The 24860-nt window shown below is 44.2% G+C and overlaps 1 protein-coding gene across 2 annotated transcripts in view; it reads right to left on the bottom strand.

Annotated features, from left to right (window-relative positions):
- Positions 1-3417: 3417 nt before the first annotated feature.
- ALDH1A2 (aldehyde dehydrogenase 1 family member A2) overlaps positions 3418-24860 on the bottom strand; it is a 54041-nt gene continuing 32598 nt past the window's right edge. For both annotated transcript variants that reach the window (XM_086757384.1, XM_010118217.2), the window contains exons 6-13: positions 23311-23439; positions 23065-23178; positions 14971-15073; positions 12033-12217; positions 11148-11312; positions 10548-10705; positions 9682-9756; positions 3418-5601 (exon numbers count right to left, since the gene is read on the bottom strand). In XM_086757384.1, the coding sequence (XP_086613510.1) occupies positions 5529-5601; positions 9682-9756; positions 10548-10705; positions 11148-11312; positions 12033-12217; positions 14971-15073; positions 23065-23178; positions 23311-23439 (1002 nt within the window). In that variant the 3' untranslated portion in view covers positions 3418-5528. The remainder of the gene's footprint in view (positions 5602-9681; positions 9757-10547; positions 10706-11147; positions 11313-12032; positions 12218-14970; positions 15074-23064; positions 23179-23310; positions 23440-24860) is intronic.

Raw genomic sequence — 24860 nt, 5'->3', positions numbered from 1 at the left:
TGCCAGACACTGACTGTACTTTAGGATTGGATGTCAGGTGCCAAAGACTGTGAGAGAGGGTTTGGACTAACAGAAAGCAGGAAAGAACAGAAATTTCACAAGAGATCCTGCTCTGTGTCCCATCTTGTGGTCCCAGGAGAGCCTGAGAAAACCAGTGGACCACGAGCTGGAGCCCTTCTGCCAGGGGAAGCAGTGCAAATGCGTTTTCTTTTTGTTCAGCAGCAGGAGCGAGCCGCACACAAATGCCTTGCTAATTAAACTGCTGTAGGAAACGGGAACTCAGCCAGGCATACAAAGAGCAGGGAAAAACCCCCAAATGAAGGGAGTTAGTATCAGCACAAGCTACACCAACCTCATCATGAGGAACCGTATGGGAGAAGGAGCGGGGGCTAAACAAGGTCACGAAAAATGATCAAACTGTGAGTAAGTGCACATACACAAACGCATGACTTCTTCGACAAAAGCTAGCGGTGGATTGTTGAGAGGCCAGTGCGGCCAAGTTCCTGCTTGGTTACATAGATAAATTGCCAAAGGAAACATTATCCAAACAGTTCTACTTCAAAGGCAGAGTGACAAGCTTTGGGGAACTTGCGGTACTTTCAGTCTGGCCAATAACCAAGTGTAAAGTGTAAAGTAGGCATGTTTAGGAAGTAGGACACATGCCGTTCAAGACAGGCCTTTCCCATGCTCTCGGAGCAGGGCAGCTCCATTTGATGTGCAAATGCATGATGTGTGAGCTGTCCTGGCAGCGCGCTGCCTGCCAGCAGCACAAACATTTCACAAGCACCCTTTTGGGTTACGTCGGCCTGCTGCGCGCAGCCTCCTTGGCAGCCTCTGCAGCTGGAGCTTTTCTTACCGTCTGTCGCTGGTGTGGCTGCACAATCCAGCTTTATTCAGCCGGTCTCATCAAGAGGCTCCAGGCAGATAAAAACACCTCGAAGCCAGCCTGGCACTGCCGGATCGGATATTAGGTACTAGGATTAAATGACAGTACAAGGAATGGCTGCAGTAATGCAGACTTCATCAATCCTTAAGCCGGATTCTCCCGGCAGATGTCCCGGCCTTCCTGGGCGCTGCAGACTTTGGGGCATTGTGGCCAATGGCAATGGCTCGGAGACTGGATGAAATAACGTTCCGTGGAGTGCTTCCTGGTGCTGTGGGCACAGCCAAGCGTGTGCGCGCTGCGCTCGGTACAGGACAGCCTCTGCTCCTTGGTGGAACTCATCCATGGAAAGGAGAAGTGCAAACGCTCACCACAGGGAAGCGGTGGCTCGTGGGTGCAGGCCCTCTTCTCAGTAGTGGTTTGAGTGGATTTAAATTTGTTGATATCGGAAGAAAACAGTTGTGGTCTTTATGGTGCAACTGGGCTTTAGTGTGCCTGTGCTCGGGGGATGAGGTTGGCTTTTAGTGAGGGTTCAGGATTTAAACTCGGCTGGCCGAACTGCTTTAGAATTAACCATTCTTGTGACCCAGGGGCATGTAGATGAGCTTTTTCTCCCCCTCTAACAGTAAGCTAAGGGAATTAGGGACAGTATGCAACAGCTCTGGTGACTTATCCTGGTTGTACCAAAAGGCAAGTCGCCCTTGTGCCTGCACTGGCTGCTGTTGGGACAGGTTCCCAGGCATGGCCCGACCTCCTGCTGAAGTCCCTGACATCGCTTCAGAAGTTCCTGAGCTCTCCGGCAGAGCCATACACACCTGTTCCTTCATACCTGTGCGCGCGGTAGACACAAGATAGGGTGAAGATACAGAAAGAGCTAATCACTGTGTTTTAACGAGGACGAGGAAGAAAGATGTGTTTTGTGCAGCTGTAGTCTAATGTGCTGAGAGAAGTCTGCCTGAAAGGGTTGGGAACGCTGAGGGCATCCAACAGCCACAGAGGCCGTTCCTGCTTCCTGACGCGTACAGCACTGTGAACATCGGCCATTGTGGGATGAAGTTGGTATGAGAAAAATAACTTCCTGTGCTGATGGACTCAGCGTGCAGTAAACGGAGAGGTATGGATGCAAACATGAGGTGGCTGTAAGCGTGGCTCTGCAGAGCTCTAGGTGTGACCGTGCGGAGAGCCGCACCTAAACAGCACAGCGTACGGCTTGTCCCTGACTGCCTCTCCAGCTCAATGGGCGCCCTCAATTCACTGCTATTATGGTTTCTCTTTTTTTCCAGGACAGAACTGAGAAATAACACAGTGCCTCTGCGTGGGCAAGGCAAGCTGTTTCATCCTGGCCTCTGTGGGGAGGAAGAGAAAGCACGTTCTCCGTAACAGGGCACCAGTAAATGCCTGAATGCTGGTCAAGGGGTGTCAACATCCATGGCTTCGTCTGAAGGCCACAGCCCCGACATTCTTCTTGCCTTTCTGCACACCCTTTTCGCAGAAGAAACGTACAGTTATTTCCAGACTCGCCCTATACTACACCTGTACACGCATTCAGTGACACATTTTACTTTCACTGGCTGGGGCTCCGCAGAGCGCTTATCTACTGCGGCCTGAACTTTGGCAGGTCAGGGAGAGGGGGAATATGGAAATGCCAATTGTCCACTCCCCGTCCCGTGACAGAGTGCCGTCCATGCCACTACTTAAATAGAAATGAAACTCAGCTTAACGTATTCGTGATGTCCCAGACTTTCAGGAACAGCACTCCTTTCTGAGAATGCGAGTTCACAGTTTTATTCACTTTGATCCCATCTGTTTCAGTCAAGTTGTTTTATCTGTCGCGACTGATGAACCCAGCAGCGTTACTCTGTGACACCGAGGTACAACCACGGCTTGCCGTACAGTGCAGTAGCTTGGCCTTATAAACGGAGTGGATGCTTTATCCAAGTGGGCACCGTTTCCAAAGAGGAATGCTGTTCTTGACAATGAACGGAACCCTGGAATAAAGGCATCGCTCGAGGGAGAGCTGTGTAGTACCTGGCCGGGTGAATTTTACGGGCTGTCAAGTAACATTCACCCTCTCCTCTTCCCCTGTTTGAGCATTTTGAAATTAAAGAAGACAAGTAGAACGCCACTCCGTAAAAGCTGTGAGTGTTAATTTAATCATCTCTGTGACTCATCTACTAGAGGAAGAAAAGGCATCATGATTTTTTTTTTTTTTAAACATTATCCAAAACTCACGCTGTGATGCAGCAGCTCGCAAGGGTGCCCCGCTGGTTCCAATGACTTCAAACTGTCCCGATCGCTAAACTTTATGACCGTGAGGGTGAGGATGAACTTTGGCTATGACCTAGATCTGCAATTCACAAAGTGTTTTTCATACAGCTGCAATAATATTCCAGAAAAATGTAATTGGCCTTTTACTTCATTCACTTTTGCAAAGGAAAATAAAGCTACTGTGAGAGCAGATCTTTTGCTAAGAAAATATTTTTAAAAATATTTTTATAGCTCTATCAACAATAAAGGAGTCTCACAGTCTAAAGTCTTTCTCTAAACCTTTTTAATGGAAAAAACTTCATAGAAAATATCCTTTTACTTTTTTAATAACATATAACTATATACATGATTAAAAACTGTAACAAAAAGCTGCGGGGACTGGGAAAATGTTTTGCTGGATCCATGCAGACGGTACATTTATAAAGGGATTTCACAAATCCATGTACATCAAATGAAGCTGCAGTGACAGGGTTGAAAAAAATGGCAACTCTACATTATTAACCTGAATGTACTGGGAATAAAGCACAGACACACAAAATACACAAAAAGAATACAAAAGAGTACACGGTGTAAATGCTGCTAGCACAGGAAGTTTCTTTTGTGAGTAAATAGGAGAACAGAACTTAAATCTCCCCTTTCACATTTTATATCGCAGTTTAAAGGTAACTAATCTCTTATTTGCTGCATTTTGTTTTTCTTCACTCTGACACACACTACAACAGCAGTGTGTGGCACTCACATGTAACAACTCAGGAATATTTTGATTCATCTCCTTGTCTGTGAAAGCACGGTCATTTCTGAACGGCATCGTGGATACGTATTGCTTTAAAACCACGCACACAGGCTGACACGAGTTGGAAATACAAAATGTCGAGGGCCACCACACTGCAAGGGGCTGGATAATCTTCTCCTGACCCAGCAGGATGCTGAAGGACGCACACAGCTTCAAAGCCAAGAGGAACTCCTCCGGGAGGAAAGGGCGTTAGGAACGTGCAGAAATGATTTGCTGATCAGGTCTGGAGTTCTGAGCACTTACACCTGAGGCCACAATTCTGTCCTTACACCCCAGATAATGTTGCTACGCAGTGTAGGTGATTTACTGTACTTTAAAGATAAATGTACTGAATTCTAAGTTAAAACCTAAAATGAAACCTCTCTAAACAAATTTGGGGGAACCGATGAGCTCTGCAGCTGGGAAGGAGAAAGAGATGGTGTGTAGTTTGTTAGTTATGAGTTGAAGAGAGTCTGCAGGCAGCAGGTAATAATGTGCCAGGTTTTAAACACCTCACTTCTAAGGGAACTTGCTCATATTTTTGTCCTGGGCCAGAAAACCCCAGCCGTAACTGAAAAGTCAGTACCAGGCTCACATGAGGCTCACACGCATGGTGAGGATGGCACACCACCGTTTAGTACAACAATAAAGTCAAGCTTACTTCTGCTCAGGTGGGCTTCTGCTGGGTGCAGCCTGCAGTTTAGTAGCTGACAAATAAATGGAGTCTGCGTGTGCACATACTTGTTTAAAAAAAAAGAAAAAAAAAAAAAAAAAAGGTGGAAACAACAACCGCAACAAGAACAGGACTAGACAAGCAGTGAAAGCTGAACTGTTCTGGGAAACCCTGGGATCTGCTCCTGGTCTCCTTAACACCTCCTGCCCGGCCGTGCTGTGCTCTTTTGGCAGGCAGGTGAAAGCTCTCCAGTTCCTGTAAGTGAGGGAGGGGTTTTGCTTTTAGCAAGACACAAAGTAATTATGAAAATCAGCTTTGAAAACCAAATTGCTGTGGGTCATGAAGGCCGAATCGCACTGATAAGTATGTGGATTTTGTTGTCCCTGTGATGGTTTGATTCCCTCCCCGGTTTGACCTCTTCATGTGAGCACACTAACTGGGAAGTTGCCAACACACCAGGTTTTGCCTTGTTCAGTCTTTCATTTTTGTTGCTCCTTGCTAGCATTTTGGGCAAAATCTGGCTGGCAAAGCCCTGACTGAAAGTGGAATGTCAGTAGAAGGCAGGTCTGTTTGAGAAAGCAACCTGAAAGCAGTAAGAATTATTTTGTTTATTTAAAGAAGAGATAAATGTGTGTGCATGCATTTGCATTTAACAGTTTTACAGCTGAAACCGTTATTAAATGATGCCCAATAGCAGTTTTATCTCTCGTTATGGTTGGTTTTATAAAGCTGTGACGATTCTCAGGAGAGTTTTACGACAACATGCAGAGTTGGTTTGCATTACGGAGGCAGTTTTGTGCCCAGTATATATGTTGCAACTTAATTTCTTAAATATCTATTGTGTAACACTTTGTATTCCTGAGTGCTGGCTCCGTAAGGAATAGAGAGGGTGGCATCGCGTGCTCTTCTGTGCAGCGCGGTCCTCTGTCATTTTAGGAGTTCTTCTGAGGGATCTTTATTGTCACAGTTTTAACTTCAGAATATTCTCTCAATCCACATTCACCCCTAAAAAACAAATTGCAGCATCAGCTTACACCAGACGTTAATTCTTTATCAAGCAAAACCCTGCAAAGCCATTCCTTGACAAAGTTAAGATACAACCTAAAATTCTGCTGTATTGTGACTTTCTACAGGTTTTCCTTTCATGCCGTCTTTCAGAACACCTGCAGATGCAGTTTCAGTTTAGGTCAAAGGAACAACAGATGGCTCCGGCATTTGGTAAGGAGATACAGAACGACATTGAACCCAGAGACACTCTCGGTCCGTTGATGGAACTGTGGGGAGTGAATTGATGGCCACTGGCCTTTCCAGACCTTGAAAATGTCCAGACACCAAGACCTACACCACTGGCCAGTAAAAGCCCTGCTTATATTTCCACTCAAGAAAGAGAAGGTCTGAACTAAGATCTATGGAAAAGAAACTACTCGCAACCCTGGATGAAGATGAACTTCACTCCTAACGCACTGATCCTTTTCTTCCCAGTCTTCCAGCAGATCCTCTGCGCTGCTAGAAGCTAGCCACCTGCTGGGTCCCAGCCATCGGAGACATGGCTCTGGGGGGGTACATCTTCTGCTTTGGATGAATCATGCTTAAGAAACAGGTGTTTCTGCAAGCTGTGTAGATTTTGTTGTAGTCAGTGGAGTGTCTCTTCGATATGAACTCATACAAGGGTTCTTTTCCACCAGCTCTTACAGACATTTGTTTCTTGGTTAAATTCTTACCCCCACCCCCATGACACACTCAATACTGCTCCCTTACTGATATTCAAATCTAAAAAGTGCTGACACGCATATCATGTTAGCATGTTTCCCATGTGACACTGCCTTCCCTCTGGATCCCCCTGTGCAGAATTTAATGCCAACTGCACCATGAAGAATATTTCAGGGGGATTCTTCGGAACCTGCTTCTGGGAAGCGTTGCTTTCAGAGCAGAGTGAGGGGCCACTTGTTCAAAGCAATGAAACCCCTCTGTATGGCCCTGGGTTGCAGAGCCGACTTTGTATTTACCTCTGCACTGTAAAGTTTACACAAAATAGAACACTGGGGGAGGAGCCTTCCTTGGAAAGTTAATTCATTTGGGCAGAAATACCAGTATTTACCAGCCATTCCACTCCACCTGCAGGTCTGAAAACTTTCTGATGTGCTGTTGGCTTGCTAAGCTTTACGTATGACATAGTGGTTGATACAGACTGATGATTCAGGAGGCACATTAAGATTTACCAGAGTCTAAGAACATGCAAGGAAAAATATCAGTAAAGATTTTTTTGACATACGAAAGGTTCCCATTGATTTGGAGCACCCCACCCCCAGCTTTCAGGAGAAAGTGGTTGATTTGTCTCCAAAGAATGACCCAAACTTCAGCTATTTATCAGCCTCAGCTGAGCCGCAGAACCATTCCCAGAGGGCTCCGTGGAAGCTGTCACTGGGAGCCGCGCGGAGCCCAGTAACTAATGCCAGTAAGTTCTCGCACAGACAGGCTTCAGGGCCTTAGGCATTTGTTTTCTGGCCAAAAGTTTGGAAGTGGACAACTGTGATGAGTTCAAAGGCAAGTTATCTTTCCAAAGTTAAAAAGTTGCTCCTGCTGAACAGGAAGATGGGTTGGAAGATGGGTTATTCCGTGCATTCAGCGCAGAAGAGTCAGTGTGCGCTCAGTCAAAGGGGTCGCTTGTCCCCCCAGCTAATACAGGGAAGGAGGGAGCAGTAACATCCTGTTCTATTGCCACTTGGGATCTTCTGGGACTGCAGTTCAGTATCGGGGTGAGAACAAGGGCTGTGTCTGGAAAAAGGAAGGAGCCCATGGCTCAAGTTTGCATGATGCCATCCCTTGGTGTGTAGGTGTGAGGGAAGTGCAACAAGCTGGTCTTCAAAACTGCTGCATACTACTACATACTCTCTTCCCTCCCTCAGTTCAAAAGAAAAAATACAAGGAAAAGAATTAGAACTCCAAACGTTCTCCTGCTTGCACTTCTTTTTGGGAATGCAGCTGAGCACTGCTGTATATCAGAGCTATCCAGACCATAATTCCTATGCCATTAAAGGATAGTTCTGAAGTAGAATAGCACCTCTTTCCCTTGAAGACATGAGGACAGAGACCAAAGTTTTGGAGGATATCCAGGATAAAACAGCCACACGTGGCTCTCTGGGATGAGTCGCTGCTTTTTAGTTACAGGAGTTAAATTTATACCACTCAGGTAGTGATAAGAATCTTTAAAGAAGTGTAAATGTAAAAAAAAATCCCTCTTTTAGCCTTCTGTAAGACTACAAGAATATTGTAAGTAGCCTTCACGCAAACAGCAATCAGTCGTGTCGTGTACCTGAGCTGCGGTTCTCTGCTGGTATGCGCACACCCCGCTGCGTTTTGTGGGAGAGTAAAATGAGTGTGGCTGATCTCAACTTCCCAGGCTCATCTTTTTTCCCCGTGTGGGATAAAAATCTGAGAATTCAAATGCAGGAGCAAACCAAGTCCCAGACAATAAAGGGCTAGCAGAGACAGCACAGCGGCACAGTGCGAGCTGGCTGTAAGACAGTGTTAGCTGAGCAGTGACACACACACTTATGGACACTTTCTCTTCTTTTTTCTAGTTCTTTAATTGCCTGACTCAACATTATTTATGCTGTAGAATGTGTCTCCCTTAAAAACAGGGATCGGAGAAACTGTGGCATTTTAATCGAAAGTACGGAGATATTAATGCGGGAGGAGGAGGTGACTGAGAAGGTAATGTCTGATCAAAGAGGGCCTGAAAGGAGCAGAAAGATCACTCACGAGTAGGCACCTTTGTGCGATGGAGATTATTGCCATGCCAAATGTTTGTTGTTTATGATGAATATTTTCAAAGCTGCAGATGGGAATCGAGTGTACAGCTACCACAGATTTTTCCATGGGAGCTGGGGTGCTGCCTGCTTCCCCCCTTTCACAACCTCCACGCTATCAATATGGGAATATTTTGCTTGCACAGTTAACCCCCCTGAAGTCAGCAGGGTCACTCCTGGTGTCGAGTTACTCATGTGCTCCGGCGAGCTCAGTAGTTTTGGAATATTTTCACAATGATAAGAGTTAGATGAGCTGACATATTTATGCCAGTGTGAGATCACCTCATAACTCATGAATGTGGAGAATAGCATGAATGTGTTATTCAAAGCACTCCCTAATGAGGGAAAATATTTCAGACTACATAGAGCTTATTTTATAGAGCCAGTTGTATACTTCAACGTATTTAAAGTTTTAAAGAGTTTGACCTTACTTTAGTTTTATTGTGGAGTTTGCCACTAGCCATAAGCGATTCTGAAAGCTGAGGTGAGACACATCTAGTATACGTGCCCCCCGCACAAAAATTAATTGAGTCCCTCGTATGCGTAACCAATCTGGGGCTGACGCAATTGCTAAGCTTCCTTGTGATTGTAAGGAGAACTACAAACTGGTAAGAGTTTAAATGAGGTACATGAGACAGTGTTTGAGCGTGGAGCTCCGTTTCAAAATCTTTGGCACTCAGTTCGACGCGGAATAAGAAAAGACAGAAAGCTTTGTAAGTGGAAGGTGATTTTTGGAAAGGGATGTAAGCACACTTTCCTATCCTTCTCTAGGCCTGATTTCATTTAACATTGTTTATAAATCTGGAAGAGACAGATAACATTTTAATAAAATTCAGGTGCACCGATAATAGTTCATGTAGGAAAAAGCAAAGAAAGGAAAAAAAAGCAAGGAAGGCAAAATATAGGAATGGCTAAACAACTCTGAAACAAGTACACCAAACCAGTCAGCAAGCACACAGCAGTGCCAAAAAGAGAATCTTTCTGCAAAAGTGCTGGTTAATTTGAAAAGACAGAAAAGACAGGTTACAAGTTCAGAAAAATACTCAGAAATCTTCAGTTCCTTTCAGAATAAGAAGGGACTCCAGAAACTTATTCTGCTATGTCCAAAAAAAAAAAAAAATCAATTGCATTTAGAACTGGCAATGATTATGAGTCATCTTATATTATGCCCTGAGCTGCAGATGGGAATATTTCCTGATCTTAATTTGCATGGAAAGATTCACTAATATTATTAAATTGTAGAAAACAGTTTAGAAGACAGCAGTGTAATACTTACATCTCTCTCCCATTGCCAGACATTTTGAATCCTCCGAAAGGGCTTTGGGCATTTAAGGCATTGTAGCAATTTATCCTGGAACAGAAGAGGCATTAAGTCTGAGACACCTGGGACAACTCGGGGAAAGGCTGAAAGGTTTGGAGCTAAGGACACTGTCTACCTCTTAGTAATAACAAACTTGTCTCACGTTGAAAAGAAATGAGGGATTTATGCCACAAAAACAACATTCTGCTCCTTACTCGTAAAGAGAATGGGATTTGGCTTGCGAGGACTGGAGCAGGGCACCGAACACTTGGACGCAGCTTCAGTAGTGAACTGTTCATCTGCTGACATACCTCTGTGCCAGCTTGTAACACAGTGCTATCCGATCTGAATTTGTCCTTTTTCTCCTTGATTTCTGCTGGATCCTTAGTTAACCCAGGCTTGACATACCAAATTGCAAGCTCTTAAACTGCAGAAGTGGCATTACCTGTTCTAAGGACTAGCAAGAAGTGTCCCCTCAGTTCCTGAATGCTGCAGAAAGCATGTGAACCTCTGTGCCTTCAGCAGAAACCTCACAGGATTCCTCTGCTCCACAGAGAGGATCGTTTCTGCTCCACTCTGTTTGGTTCCAGTGATGCCACTCAGCAGCGTGGCTGCCACGCTAAGGGGAAGCAAGGTGCTTCCCAGTTTCCAACAGCATTCACCTGCAGTGAGCAGAGCCACAACGCCTCCCTACAGCTGCTCCGTACCTTGGTTAGTGACTCACCACTGGGATGGTCTAGATAAACATTTTTCAGACAAAGGGTGCAAAACTGAGGTGCCCTAACAATAGCAAGTCAAACTCTTTATCTCCCAGAGTAGGAGTGGGATAACTTCTGCCTTACCAGACCGTCCCGGCCTGCATTGCTGAGGAGACCGTCAGAGCCTTGTTTATGTCATTTGTAAAGACAGCGGCGACCAGCCCAAAATCAGAATTGTTGGCTCTCTCTATAACTTCATCCATGGTTTTGAAACGCAGTATTTCTTGAACAGGCCCAAAAATCTGCAAGAAAGGTTAATCACTAATTAGTAAACCAGCCCACTCAGAGGCATTTTATTCCTGTTTTATTCTGCTTTTTTAATTGTCTTCTCTCTCCTGTGCTACCCTTTACAAATTCCCACAGCAACACTGAACAGTGATAGCAGCCGTCTGTGAAGCTGCATGGATTTCCCAAAGCGGTTGCCTCAGTGGGACTCATCCATCCTTCTCTGAGGTCTCAGCCTCTACAGCCGACGGCAGAGGCTGAGCTTCTTTACTCAACTGGTGTCATCAGCTGCTGTGTGCGTAAGGAGCTCTGAAAAGATTTTACGTTTTTCTTTTTTTAAAAAAAATAATATATAGTGGTAATTTTCATTCTAAAGGTTTTGTCTTGGGAAGTAAACAAAAGGAAAAAAAACCCATGTTTAGGACATTCAAAAATGACCGTGCCCGTGTGTGTGGGTACCTCCTCCTTGGCAATCCGCATGTCATCTGTGACATTGGAGAACACCGTGGGTTCAATGAAGAAGCCCTTTCTTCCCAGCCCTTTACCCCCACACTCAAGTTTTGCTCCTTCGGTAATGCCGCTTTGAATCAGCTCCAAGATCTTGTTGTATTGTTTCTTGTCAATCTGAAAGACAGAAGAAGCCGTTTGACTTGCAGACTTTGCAACCAAGTTAAAATTGGTTTTTCAGGCAAATCATATCCCAGTGAGTAAACTCATCCTTATATTCACTACTCTGAGCTTGAGATGCCAAATATCCTCAAACAGCTGCTGCGTGAAGCCTGGGGCTGTGTCTTCTTCAGGATGTGCCCCTTGTGTGGCTTAACCCATGTTCTTGCTAAGCAATCTGGTTTGTAAGCACAAACAAAGCGGATCATTAGTTTTTTGCCCCAGTTTAACTTCCTGAAGAAGCTGGTTACTAGTGGCAGGAACATTTTCTAAAGACCTATTTCTAATTCTGCCCATCTTTTGCTTAGAATTGCTGTCTCTCTAGTGGTTCCCAGGCACAGGTTTGGCTGTAGGCAGTTCTGGAAGGTAAGCGCCCACAGAGACTTTTGAGAGCTTCTCACACTTTGCAGCTGTGTCCTGGGGACTAAAGAACAGAATCTTGCTGTTAAAGCTGGGAGGCAAACTTTTGGATACTTAAGGTGAGAGTTTTTACTTAACAAGAAACACCTCTGAGATGCACGGATTATCTGCGCCTTTAGAATTTTAAACTTTGAAATGCTTATCATGCCAGCTCCCCTGGACGGTGAGTGGGTCTGCACGGACTGACCTCTATACCAGCAGAGTTTAAACGCTTCCAAGCACCTTCTGGGCTACAGAGCCCAAGCACTACCCCTTTACCTGTGGGCCTTGTTCTGTAGTTGGGTCAAAAGGACTCCCCACAACTCTCCTCTTCGCACGTTCTACGCTTCTTCTAACAAACTCTTCATAGATTGACTCTTCCACATAAATCCGTGAGCCTGCGGTGCAGCATTGACCTTGATTGAAGAAGACCCCTTGGTGAGCTTGTTCCACAGCGTAGTCCACTGGAAAACCAAGACAGCGTACGTTGCTCTGAGACATCACGGACACATCTGCTATGTGTGCTACATCAGACACCACGGACACACCAGTGCCATGTGTACTACATAGTGCCACATTCCCAAAACTTCAAAGCAGAAGTAGGATTTGGTTAAAAAAACCAAAACAATGACCAAATCAAAACATACTAGTGTTGTGGCGGGTCATAAATGAAGATGATTAATTTCATTTTGTGTTACAATCCCAGTGAAAATACAGAGTTTTTAAACATGTCTACAGTTGATTTTTCCCCCATTTATTCCACTCTGGTCACAGCTGTACTGGAGGGATACAACTGGTTCAGAAACACTAGATTGCAAGGGACCGCTTGGGACTTCAGGCACCATTTAGGTAAAGAGGAGTCCCTAGGTAATAAATTCCACATGCCATTTCGTGACACAAGCAACAAAATATTGCTTAATATCCCGCTGCAAAGATTAAATCAAGACAGTGCTTTAGCATCTATAGGGGTAGGGTACGCAAGAACAGCTTCACCAAGGTCTTACCTACCAGCAACATGCAATTTATCAACTAAAACTCAAGAGACCCTAGGAAGCAGATTCTGCCCCACATTGCAGAAGTCTGTCTGGATGGATCAGTAGAGGAGGGGAACATTTGTCTGTGATCACAAGTTGGTTCAATACTGCCTGCGTGAGAATTACAGCCAACCGAATACTTGAGAGAATTTGCCTTTGATAATGGCAAGACTGATCCTTCTCAAAAAGCCAGATTATTATTCTACAAGACAAACATCTCTGGCCTGTACAGGTGAGCAAATAAGGCTTTAAAAACACAGGTCAATTATAGAACAATCAAGCCTTGATTTCTGCGCTGACTTCCTTGGAGGTACAACTACCACATCCACGGTCCAAGCAGGAGAGAGGGTCCAGTCACAGTCAGACATTCAGAGCTGAGTTCTCCCACGGGGTGCAATAGCTGACCAGACTGAATGAACACTGAATTCGTCCTTAAACAGCGACGCCCTGCAGCACCTCCATTAGCAGCTGTAGCACTTTGGAACAGTGCTTAAAGTTTAATTTTCAACGGAATAAACAAAGCAACAGTGCTTTACTTTCAGCACATCCTAAACCACTCCATCTAAGAGAAATGTCTTATTCTGCCCTCAGCGTGGTTGTGAAAAAAAATTACACAGGGTGTTCCCTGGACCGCACTCAGATTTTCCCAGGCAGCTCCATGGAGACTGAAAACACCAGAACCGCTTAACTGATGTTTCTTTCTCTATTGCTAACTCAGCTTTTCACCACGAGAGCCTCTAACCATTCTTCTCAGGTTTTTTGGTCGACTAAACTTTCAACAGCTTTGTCATGCTTTCTGCTAACTTTTGGCACACTTTTGGTGTTCCTCAGACAGAACAAACAGCTCCTTTGGAACGGTGAGCAAACTGGCTGCTGTTCTGAAATAATCTGAGCTTTGGAGGCTGAATCTCAAGTGCTGGTGGTTGTATTACGGGAAGACCAGAGAGCTTCAGTATGATGTACTACGGGACAGACAGTCCTGAAGAAGACCGTGCTCTGCTTTGTGCCCCGTTATTCCCCTGTTGCCTGCAACTTCTCGCCAGGTCCTCAACCTGATTTGGCAGATACAGCAAGTCACGGATAAACTACGGTTCAGGCAGTCTGGTCAGAGTTGGTACGTTAGGGACATCTGAGATGTGGTGATTTCTGGTGGAAGATGGAGTAGCTGGGGTGGAAGGCTGTAAGATTTGCATCTGGCTCCAGCCCTTTTTGCTCACCAGCATGACTGTGGCCGTAATTTAGACCCCCAATTTGGTAAAACATTTCTACGTAGAAAAGTTGCTGAAAGTTTTCAAGTTTTCTTTAAAGTTTCGAGAACACATATAGGATTGGAACCAACGCTTGTAATTCACACCATTCAGAATCATTCTTCTATTCACTTTCTCCTTTTAAATTAAAAGACTTATTTGTCCATTTATTTGGGTTACAGGTTCTCAGAAAACACATGGAGTACCAGTACAGTGTGCCTGCAGCTGCCTGAAACAAGGGCTCAAAGCAAGGCGTGAACTGTCCCATCACCCTAACGGGGTGCTAGCTTCAAAACCTCCTGCTGACAGTTTAGATATCAACGCTTTTAACTCTTTCATTGCTGACCATTTCAGCAGAAACTTCCAGTTCATGTTTTTAATGCTGTCCTAAACAGCTGTCCTGTACCTTCTCAGGTGCCAAAAATCTCAGCTGCACAGCATCATCCAGCTGCCAAAATCTTCAGCTCCCTGCTGGCAGTAGCAATAAGGATATTTCACTACACAATTCTTCAGTTGTGAAAATTTAAAAAATGGAATAATCTCCATTTATAGCTACTACAAAACAAAGCTCTCCCTTTTTATAATTGCTGTGAAGCAAAAAAATCACAGAATTTCCAGATTCAAAGCACTGAAGCACCTTGCTGCAGAGTTTGGGATGACAAATGTGTATGGGAGCGAGTAACACCGTTTCTATGTGCTTAGCTACAACTTTCTTCTGTTTTCTCATTGTCTGTGAATCTGCAGGTGCAAATGTTGTCATTTTTTAAAAAATATCACAACTTAGGCTGCTTCTGTGAGATTAAAAAGTACAATTACATATAGCTGTACTAGCCCATGTCACTTTGTGTGAAAGATATGCCCTAAAATGAAAAAAAAAAAAAAAAAAAGACACCACACAAACATGTTTTTAAGAAAAATATGGAAGTGCTGACTTACAATCAGCATCTGCAAAAATAATGTTTGGGCTTTTCCCACCCAGCTCCAGTGTAACTCTCTTCAAATTACTCCTTCCAGCTGCTTCTTGGATCAGCTTCCCAACCTGAAAGGAAATGGAGACACGTTTTACAGGGAACGCAGTCACACAGTGCGCGTTAACAGCCAATGCTGGCTATCACTGGAACAGAGCTTTAAATAATCCAGCAGGTTCTTCAGTCCAAACAGATCCTCATCAGCAGTGGACAGCTTTCCAGGAATTTTTTTCTAGAAATTGAGAGGGGATAAGGCTCAGCACAAAGTGTTTGTGCCCTTCACCCCATGGTATCTATGTGAAAATGGCTTGGGGCTTTCTTTTACGGTGCTTCAGGAGGGCTGAATTAAAGATCTGAAACTGGTGTAACTAGAATTACTTCCAGCCAAACTAGTGGCATGTTCGTAGGGTTTTTAGGTACTATTACGAAGAGGTTTATTTCCAAAATGTCTTTGTGGATTGTGGGGTCGGCTGGAGCAGAATGCAGCCCTGTGGCTGGAGCAGCCGCAAAGTGCAGGTCTTGCCAAGGAACACGAGGGTGGGTTAAACGGGGCAGCAATCTGACAGCTACGTATTTGACGTGTTTCCACGTCAGTACAGTCAGAGAGGCAGCTGTGCTCCCTGGAAATTCTCCCGTCCCTGGATCAATGAATCCAAAATAGATCAGACTTTACACTGTTGCACTGTAACTATGCCCGTTTCTCAGCTGAGGAAGTACTCACAGGTAGATTTAGGCCCCTACATGGCAAAACACAGGATTAAAAGTATCTATTGAATATTGAGATGCTTGACAACCTTGATTAAGTGCTTTCTTTTAACTGGGACAAGTTTTAAGGTCACACAGAAAGTTAGATGTGAGGTGCGATGTGAGTGAGTCCAGAGCTGGGCTCTTCTCCACGCAGTACTCCGGTCTCCCTGTCTGCTTTGTATTTCTAAGGTCAGGTGAGTGAGATTCCCTCCAGGAAGGGGTTAATGGATGAGAAGCTGAACCTCTTAGAGAACTGAAGGCAGTCTGCTGGAGAAAGTTAAGTCAGCACTGGAGTAATCAGAAAGCAAATGAAACAGAAACCAGGGCCCCCACAGAAAAAACAAAGCAAAACCCCCACAGGATAATGAAGGAATTGTCAACCAGTTCATGTACCTTTGTGATTAACTGTTTATCTGGTGATAGCACAGTCGAGTGTGACTGAGGTTATTTCTTCAAAAAAAATTTAAATTACCTTCTTTTCTTTACCCCTGTATGGATGGAATGGATTGTTGACATTATCGAGAAATTCCTCGCATATCCCCTTAATTGGAGTTGATTTTATTGCTGTGTTTGACTGACAGCCAGAAGTGAACAGGAAAAAGGACTCCTTCTGCCCTCCACCCCCACCGCATACATGGAGCACGTCATCTGGAAATTCCAGTCCCTCAAACCCTGCTGAAAATGCACACTGGAACCCAGCGAGAGCGCCAGTGCCAGCCAATGCCATTCGCACCCTCACTGCTCTGAACCTCCCTCTCTCAAAGGACAACCACCACCTCCTGCCTCTCAAAAATCCACAGAACAGACCAAGGCAGCCAGAGCAACGTGGCCAGCCCACCATCTCTCTGCCTTCCGCTCTACCACTTGAATGCCAAAACTCTTCTCTCCGTGTAAGTAAAGATTTTGACAGGATTCTGTGCAAACAAGTGATTGCCAGATACGCAAGTCCAACTATTATGTATACGGCAAATATTACAGTGCAAAGCGCTTGGAGATAGCGGTGTTAATTTGGAAAAATATGGACCAGAGTGTTGTTAACACAGGGAGGTTGTTGTCAAGTTCCCAAGTATAAACTTAAGGGACAGCTTCACAGTGTCCTTCCCCTTAGAAATCACCGTGGACATCAGGGCGGCGGGGCTCATGCTGCTCGGCATTGCTGTTCGCTGGGCTCCTGTTGTGCCCTGTGCACTTACGGATTGGGAAAAGTCCTAGGGACGACACCAGCGCTGCGGCTCTTCAGTGCCAAAGGCAGCCTTTTGTGAGCGACCCTCTCTTCGTGGAGAGAGACAGCATGAAAGGGATAAGCGATGGTGTTGCGATCTGTCTGCTCTTTCAGTACACGCTTCCTGCGGCGTCTCTCCACTCCATCTGCGAGCTCCCAACGGGCAGCGCAGCCTCGCGAGGGAACGCTGGGAGAGAGGACTCCCCCACAGATAATGGAGCGGTGTGATTATTCAGCAGGAATGTTGGCAGAGAAAGCCCTGACTCCCCATCCTGGTTTTGAATAGCCTTCAAGATTGATATCAGGAGTATCCCTGGATAGCTTGTGAAGCACCGCAACCTTGTAAGCTGCATGGAGGGTGACGCAGATGTAATTTGGCCCATCTCAAAGAAAACAATTTGTTATTCAGAACAATAACAACAAAAAAAAATTAAAGCAGTGTTTTGCGGTACCCCTGTGCAAAAAAAAAAGCTATTTGAAGGCTAGTCCTGGAAGGGTCTGCTTCTGGACTGGGAACTGCATGCTGTTAGGCACTGAGAGCGTATCGTGACAGAAAACATTTGATTGCCGCTTATTTATGCCTTCTGTGTTTGGAAGTTTAATGTCTCATTCCAGAGGAGGCTTATGCAGTCACATTCTAAATACTTTGTGCAGAAATACAAAAAAGTCTGTTGCCTTTCATGGTCTCTTAATGTTCTGTTTTCAGACAGAAATCAGTGTTTCTAGATGGTACAGGCGGGTTTGCCTGTTCCTGGTAAAGCACTGGAAGCCCAATGAGTCAAAAGCAAAAGTCCAGGGTTTGTGACACTTCTTCTACAGCTCCGTCTGGCATCTCCTCCTCTAAATCTCCTCTGTGATGGCAGATCCAGGGTAAGCCATTAGGGAACACTTGAACGTAGGGGAACAGCAGCCGCGCTGAACAGCAGGTGATTTTCTTGCACACTGCCACAGACAAGACCGTGAAGGTAAGACTGCACAGGAAGCTATGTAGATGAAAAGATTCCGTGAACAGTGCAAAAATTGACAGAGGAGCCATGGATCTTCTGCTCCTTAGGCACTGTAAGTAACTGGGCTGCCCATCTTCATTATTATACCTTTCTTGGGATACTGAGAGAACATCTGAAGAATAATAAATGCTTTAAGTTACAAGAGATTGATTACGTTTTGGGGAGATGGTATGATCAGACAGAAGTTTTCTGTGTTTTCTGGAACTGCAGTTTTCTCTCCAGCTATTGAGACACCGGATGTCAGTGTTGTGGCAAAACCTTCAAACCCATGCTGCTGCTTACTCTGTCTGATTTTTTAAAAAATTCCAGAATGGATGCAAAATCTTTCTGAGAAACATTTTAGTATGGCATGGCACATTCAGGGTGTGTCTCCAGCAAAGACAAGCGAATTTTGAAATATTGACATGAAGAAGAGCTGCTTTCTTTGACTGTGTAATGCCCTGTGTGAGGAGCAGCCCGGAAAAGAGCATATGAATAGCGCAGCACAAGTGAAAAGGCAATCCCAAACAGAAACTCTGGGAGAGAATCCTAAGCTATAAAAGGCTCATTTGTTCCTTGGGTTAAATCCTGGCCCCGTGCAAGTCCGTGGCTAAACTCTTATTAACTTGGACAGGGCTGATACACCACTCTGTTTCAGTTTTAGGACGGTGAATCCTTTTGACATGTATCTTTTATGGCAAAGAGGCACAACAGTTGTGCAAGGAGAGCTCCCTGAATTCTACCAAAAACACCAAGGAAGGAAAAGGGAAATGACTACTTTTCATTGAGGAGGCACAAATCCTCCTTACATTGAACAGGGCATGCATGTAGCAAGCTAACACTTCTCAGAGCAGGTCCAATCACCTTCGGGATTCTTCTTGCTAAAGCAGAAAATGCCAGGATGGAAATCTTCACGATATCCAAAACCAGCAAGAGATTGTGTGATCCAGAAGAGCCGACACAACCCACTGCTCATGCAGTAGGTAGACATTCTGTCTACATCATGCATCGGGACATTCATCTCACTTCGGAAATGAAAGGAGAGTCCTGCTGAGTAAATTAGAATCAGTGGTAATACAGCTGTTAGCTACAAACATTTGTTTGGCATGAATCAATCTCGACTCTCCTGTAGTTTGCTTTGATGGTCTCTCTAGTATCTTGTTGACTAATGATGAGATCATGGTTTGTTAATCTAAGTGCATAAAGAAAACATTCTGCCAAGCAAAATGCAGACTCTTTGCTGGGGTTTATTGCAGTTGTTTATAGACCTTTTGTTTACACAGGCATCCAAACCAATTTGTTGGATATTTATTTGGGTTACTCTACAGATCGGCAGGAACACAGACCTGAATCCTATCTTTAATCTGTCTGCATTTTAATGGGCCGTGGGTTGCACAAAGTGGAAACCAGCCACTTAGAATACATTTCTTGTTGGCCAGGCCTTCAAATGTTTTGTGTGCTATCTGTAATTCTCATCTTGAGAGTTTAACAACTGGAGAGAGTTGTAAGCCACTCTGATTTGGAGGTAACACATTTGGTTTTGAACAGAAGCTATTAGAACTCATTAAACTTTTGCAGCAAGCAAAATACATTTTTTAATCCAGGCAGTGCTTTAATGCACATATTTGAAATGTATAACTTCTTGCTCTCCATAATAATCTCTAAATTTAAGCCCAGAGCATACTGCACCCAACTATTCTGTTCAAATGGAGCACAAATATACAGGCACGGCCAGACCGCTCACAGCAGTCAGCATGGCCGTATTTGCAAAGCCTGTAACGGAATACTCAGATCTGAGAGGAAATAAAGGCAAACGAAGAGTGAAGCAGCTTCTGGTGTCTTGCCTTTGCTACTTGGCAAAAGTTCTTTCAGAAAATAAGAAGGTAATATGAAGAACCACTGTGCATTTCAGATACATGTAAAAATTGTCCCCTCATCAGCTCTTGTCTTGGAAATAAATAAGCTCTTGTCTTGGAATTCCACTGTTCCTTCAACTGGGGAAGACAGGAGACTTGTATAACCTCTCCTGTACTTCTGAGCTCTGCAGCCCAACAGCAGACACATGGCTAAGCCAGACAGCCTGAGTCTGGACCTGCTTTTAAGCTCAGAAAATACAAATGACTGAGTTTTAATTAAATTGTTTCTAGTAATTTTTTAAAAAGAACTCAAATAGACAGGAATCCATGAAACAGTGAAGAGCTGAGGCTGAGAGGGGCAGAGTAAAACGGAAAGGCATGTCGAGTGAACAACTGGGATAGTGTGGGAGACAGCTGAGCTTTCCAGAACCACTCCACGGTCCCGGTGAGGGAAAGTTGCACCCTACAGCAAGGGACCGGAAAGACCAGGGAGAAATACAGTAAGGCGTAATGAGATATTTAAACTGATTGTTGGTTTTCAAGGGAAGGTAGGAAAACAAGGAGCAAGCGTTGACATGGTCAGATTGGCTGGAAGAAAGATTGGTTTGGGCAGGTTAAGTTTCACCTGATTGTGGAAGATGAGGAAAAAAATGTGTCAGTGAAGCCTGAGAGGAGATTGCTGTAATTAAGGAGGATTGTGGATTAGCCCTGGTTCAGTAAAAAAACACAGGAAAAATAAAATTGTTAAAATGCCCATACCAAGCAAGCTGCTGAAGTATAGACCAAAGCAAGCAGAGAAGCCACGAACGCTGCTGGAATCTAAGAAGGCACAACATTTTTAGGCTTTGTTGAGTTAAAGTCATGAACTTGGCCTTCTGGCTCATATTTCTATGGATTGGTTCTACAAATTTTGGAAAACATTAGCGTTACATTTTTTGTAGGAAGAGCAGCCTCCTTTCTGCCTTCAAAAAACTTTGTGGGAAATAGATAATAATAGCCTGACTTTTGTGATTTTTACAGGCAAATGGGGAGATTTCATTAGCCATAAGTATTTACTTCAAAGGTCAGGAATTTGTATTTTTTTTACAAAAGAACTGCATGGTGAAAACTTAAGAAAAACCTGTGCTTCAGACATCTCAACTTGAAGTTCTTTGCTTTTGTACCGATAGGTGATAGGTTTTACCATTAGCTCGCTCAAGTTGAACGTATTAGCTGCCCTAACGAGCACCTGGATGGAGCGGGGGAATGGAAGCCGATATGGCGGCATTCGTATATCTGAGGGCCATCGGAAATCCCCATCGCTGGAGCGTACAGTTGACATGCCTCAGACAAGACCCGAGAGACACAATATTTCCATTATCATTTCATTAGAGACTGAACTCTTGTTTTGGAGAAGTCAAAGATGCTATAGCACAGCTCGTATCACGGCACTGTGTTTAAAATCTTACAATGTTGACTTGCTGTTACAAAAATCCAGTGTTACAGGAAATCAGGAACAATATGGAATAGTTTACACTAACTCTGCATTAAAACGTTCCATCTGTTCCTGCTTTAGGTTCTTAGAGAATTGCTTTTTCATCTCCGTAATGCTTTTCACTTCCTATTAGTAAGGCTTTTAAAGGTAGGCACTGAGTTAGTATAAAACCCACAGCTTTGGAGTTTAAACGCCTATTAAAACTAAAGCTGTCTGGAACTACAATAAAAATTTATTTTGGCTACAAAAGACAACTTTGAAACCTAACCCATCTGTATTTTTCCTCCTCCAAACAGTGCAACATCCTGTATAATAGAATATTTATCTTTAACAGAGACCACATATCTTTATGAAAACAATTGTTTCAACTTAATTTATGGGGGGTAATCAGCTCATATTAAAGTTTTCAATATTCCAGGATGCTATTATAAATTGGTTACAGGAGATGTAATGACTACAGTAATTCCACAGAATAATCTGAGATCTGATGCTTGCCATTGACTTCGAAAGTAACCTGTGTATATTCTAATCTAAAATTGCCATAAAAATTAATGTACAGGCATATCGTAATTGCAAAACAACTCTGTGTGTACAAATGAGGTATAGGACTGCAGCTACCTTTTACTGGCCATTTAGGCTCCCGTATGGTGACTTCCAAACTTGGGTACAGGATAATTCCACCAGAATAATTTATTTGAAGTAATTAAGCCGGTCTCTGCAGACCCTGGGCCCACCAGCGATACCCAGGGCTGCCTGGTCAGTGAATTTATCGACTCAAATGAAAACCAAACTGACTCCCTGTGAAGAGCAGTCTCCCTGGGCTGCACAAAGCCTCCCGCTGCCACGAGTGGGAGTCAGACGTCTCAGAGAGAGACGGGATCCCTGGGGCTTAGCTCCCTCCATACAATAGTTTGTCAGATTTTGAATTGAAAAGGGCTGGGTTTAGCACTCTCTAAATATAACCAGCCCTGAAACTCCCACTGAGATTCCTTTCTGTCTGCCTTCAGACGATGAGATAAGGCCCCTTCTCCTGCGACTTCAGTCTGGAGTACCTCTATCATCCCCACCCCAGCCCTGATAACAGCCGGCTTGGCACGTATTTGAGAGCAAGGCGCACTCTCAGTTTTGAGGGATGCGTTACTCTTTCTGCAGATTACAGCCTTCGTCTTCAGACTGCGCCTCCTCTGTAACATCTGCACCATAGACTCGTAGCAAGACATTTTGGCATCCAGGAGACAACTGACTCCCTTCCCCTTCCGGCCAGCTTCTTTCTATCATTTTGGAGCAGACCCCTCGGACAATCTCCTTTTCTCCCTGCACTTCTTCCTTTGCAGACATCCCCCTCATCCCCAGTATCCTTGAATGCAGCAGCAAAGTCGAAGTGCGTTTGCCCCAGTTTGCCCCCTTCCTCTCCCCTTTTCCCGGCGTATGCCAAGAGACACAAATTATGGATGCTACAGCAGCATTTATGTGTGCTGTGATATACACGGGATGTTCTGCCTACTTGCATGTGATTCACATCCTCATAAGCCCACAGGAAATCCCAGCAATATTTTTCCAGGCGTATCTCCTGTGCTGAGGTGCCGAGCACAGCAGGGGCCGGAGGAAAGGAGCCATTTCTGCTTTGGGAGGACTGCAGTACGCAAGTTCAGACCACTGTTACTTAGATGCAGCTCTTTTTACTCAGTGACAGTGAGAAGTGTAGCACAAGAACTCAGTACAGTCTCCCTGGGTATTTACTCACATTTTACAGTAACATATCCGTGCATCCTCTTACCTCAGTGGATCCCGTAAAAGCGATTTTATCAATGCCGACATGAGATGCTATGGCTGCACCAACAATTGGACCAAATCCTGGCAAAATATTGACAACTCCTGGTGGAAAGCCAGCCTGTCAAAACAGGAATGAATGAAGGGAAGTGTGATTTATGAAAACTGACAGAGCCTGTTAAACCAGGCCTGCGCGGGTGGTTCCTTCCCCGCAAGGAGAGACGGAGACATTATTCCTGTCAATTATTCTTACCTCCTTGATGAGGGCTCCCATATAGAGAGCGCTGAGTGGTGTTTGTTCTGCTGGTTTAATAACTACTGTATTGCCACAGCACAGAGCTGGAGCGATCTTCCATGCAAACATCAGCAGGGGGAAGTTCCACTGTAGGAAAAAATAAAAGTTGATAGATGGAAAAATATTGCGGTGCTGTTTTGTTTTCAAGATGTCAAGCTGCTACCTCACTTATTTCTCAGGCTGATCCTCAACATAAATCTTTCCCAGCACAAAGCAAGGATTTTTTTTTTGTTGTTGTTTTTAATTACTGCCATTAAGAAAGTGACAACAGTGACCTTTTAGTTCTTTCTCTCCTGTTCAAAGAAATACAGCCCCCACCCACAGTCTTCATAAAGCATCTTCTGTTATCTGTTAATTTCTTTAGTCACAACTTTTTATTTCATTTACTGTTTTGCAATTGGCAAATTCCCCCATGACAAATAGTTCTTGCTTCTGATACATTTAGAAAGAAGTGTTTGTTCATGCTGAAGCATTTTTTGATGTAAATTTCCAATCTTTGAATACATCTTAAGATATCAAATTTAAATTCAAAATTATATAATCCTTAATTGATGGGATTACAGTAGAAAACCCAGAAATGTCCAGGCTCAGTCAAAGCATTTCATTTTCTTGAAAACTTCTTACTAAGCAAGTTTTATGGAAGACGTTAAAAGAACAGTAAAAAACAAGATGTGAAACAGTCTTTGCTGATCTAAAATTTTGTATCATCATTAATTTCAGCTTCATTTAACTGCAGCAGCAGATGTAGTGAATTATATTAATTTGATGCACGAGCAATTTGTGGATAAAGACAAGCGTAACAAGGCTTTCTGCATCAAGCCCTGATCCTAACAGGGTAAGTGGATAGTCCCGCTGATCTCAGTGGAAATGACAGAGTAATAAAATAACTGCATTTGCACCATCACTCTTATAAATGCAAATAATAGTCTCCTTTGGAAAGAAAATAGAAAATATCAGTCACAACGAGCCAACCCCTGGCCAAGAACATGTTATTGCCTGATGCATATCAGCTGCCACTCTCACAGACATCTCTCTAGCCCCTGGCTAGCTTGAAAAAATACACAACTGTCTTTCCTTCACCGAACACCCTATTTTTTACTCCCTCAGTTGTTTATAAACTCCGGAGACAAAGTGATGTTTTAATTCCATCTCCAGTATATAAACCTGGGAGGGGAGCTGTAGGGCCAAGAGCGTGCTGACAGCCCGCACGTCTAATGGCCCGGCAAGGAGAGCTCCAACCAGTTTTATAGGGTCATATACAGCCCTGTTTATGCTACAAAGCTGCCAAAGAGCATGTGAAGTAGGGAAGCTAGGACGTGAAAGAGGATGAGGAGTTTAGTGTTAGGCTTGTTGTTTAGTTTTATTTTTGCAATAACATATTTGCTAAGCGCACGCAGCGGCCAGGGGCTGTACTCTGTGGCTGGTAGCTGAAGGAAATATGGAACAGATCAGCAGCAGTGTTAGAACAGATGCGTATGTTAGAACAGCCATGCCGAAGTCCTGGAGGA

The sequence above is a fragment of the Chlamydotis macqueenii genome, chromosome 12 (assembly GCF_036417535.1).
Source record: "Chlamydotis macqueenii isolate bChlMac1 chromosome 12, bChlMac1.mat, whole genome shotgun sequence".
NCBI lineage: Eukaryota > Metazoa > Chordata > Aves > Otidiformes > Otididae > Chlamydotis > Chlamydotis macqueenii.
Note: the sequence above shows the minus strand (reverse complement) of the source record. Positions and strands in the feature narration are given on the sequence as shown.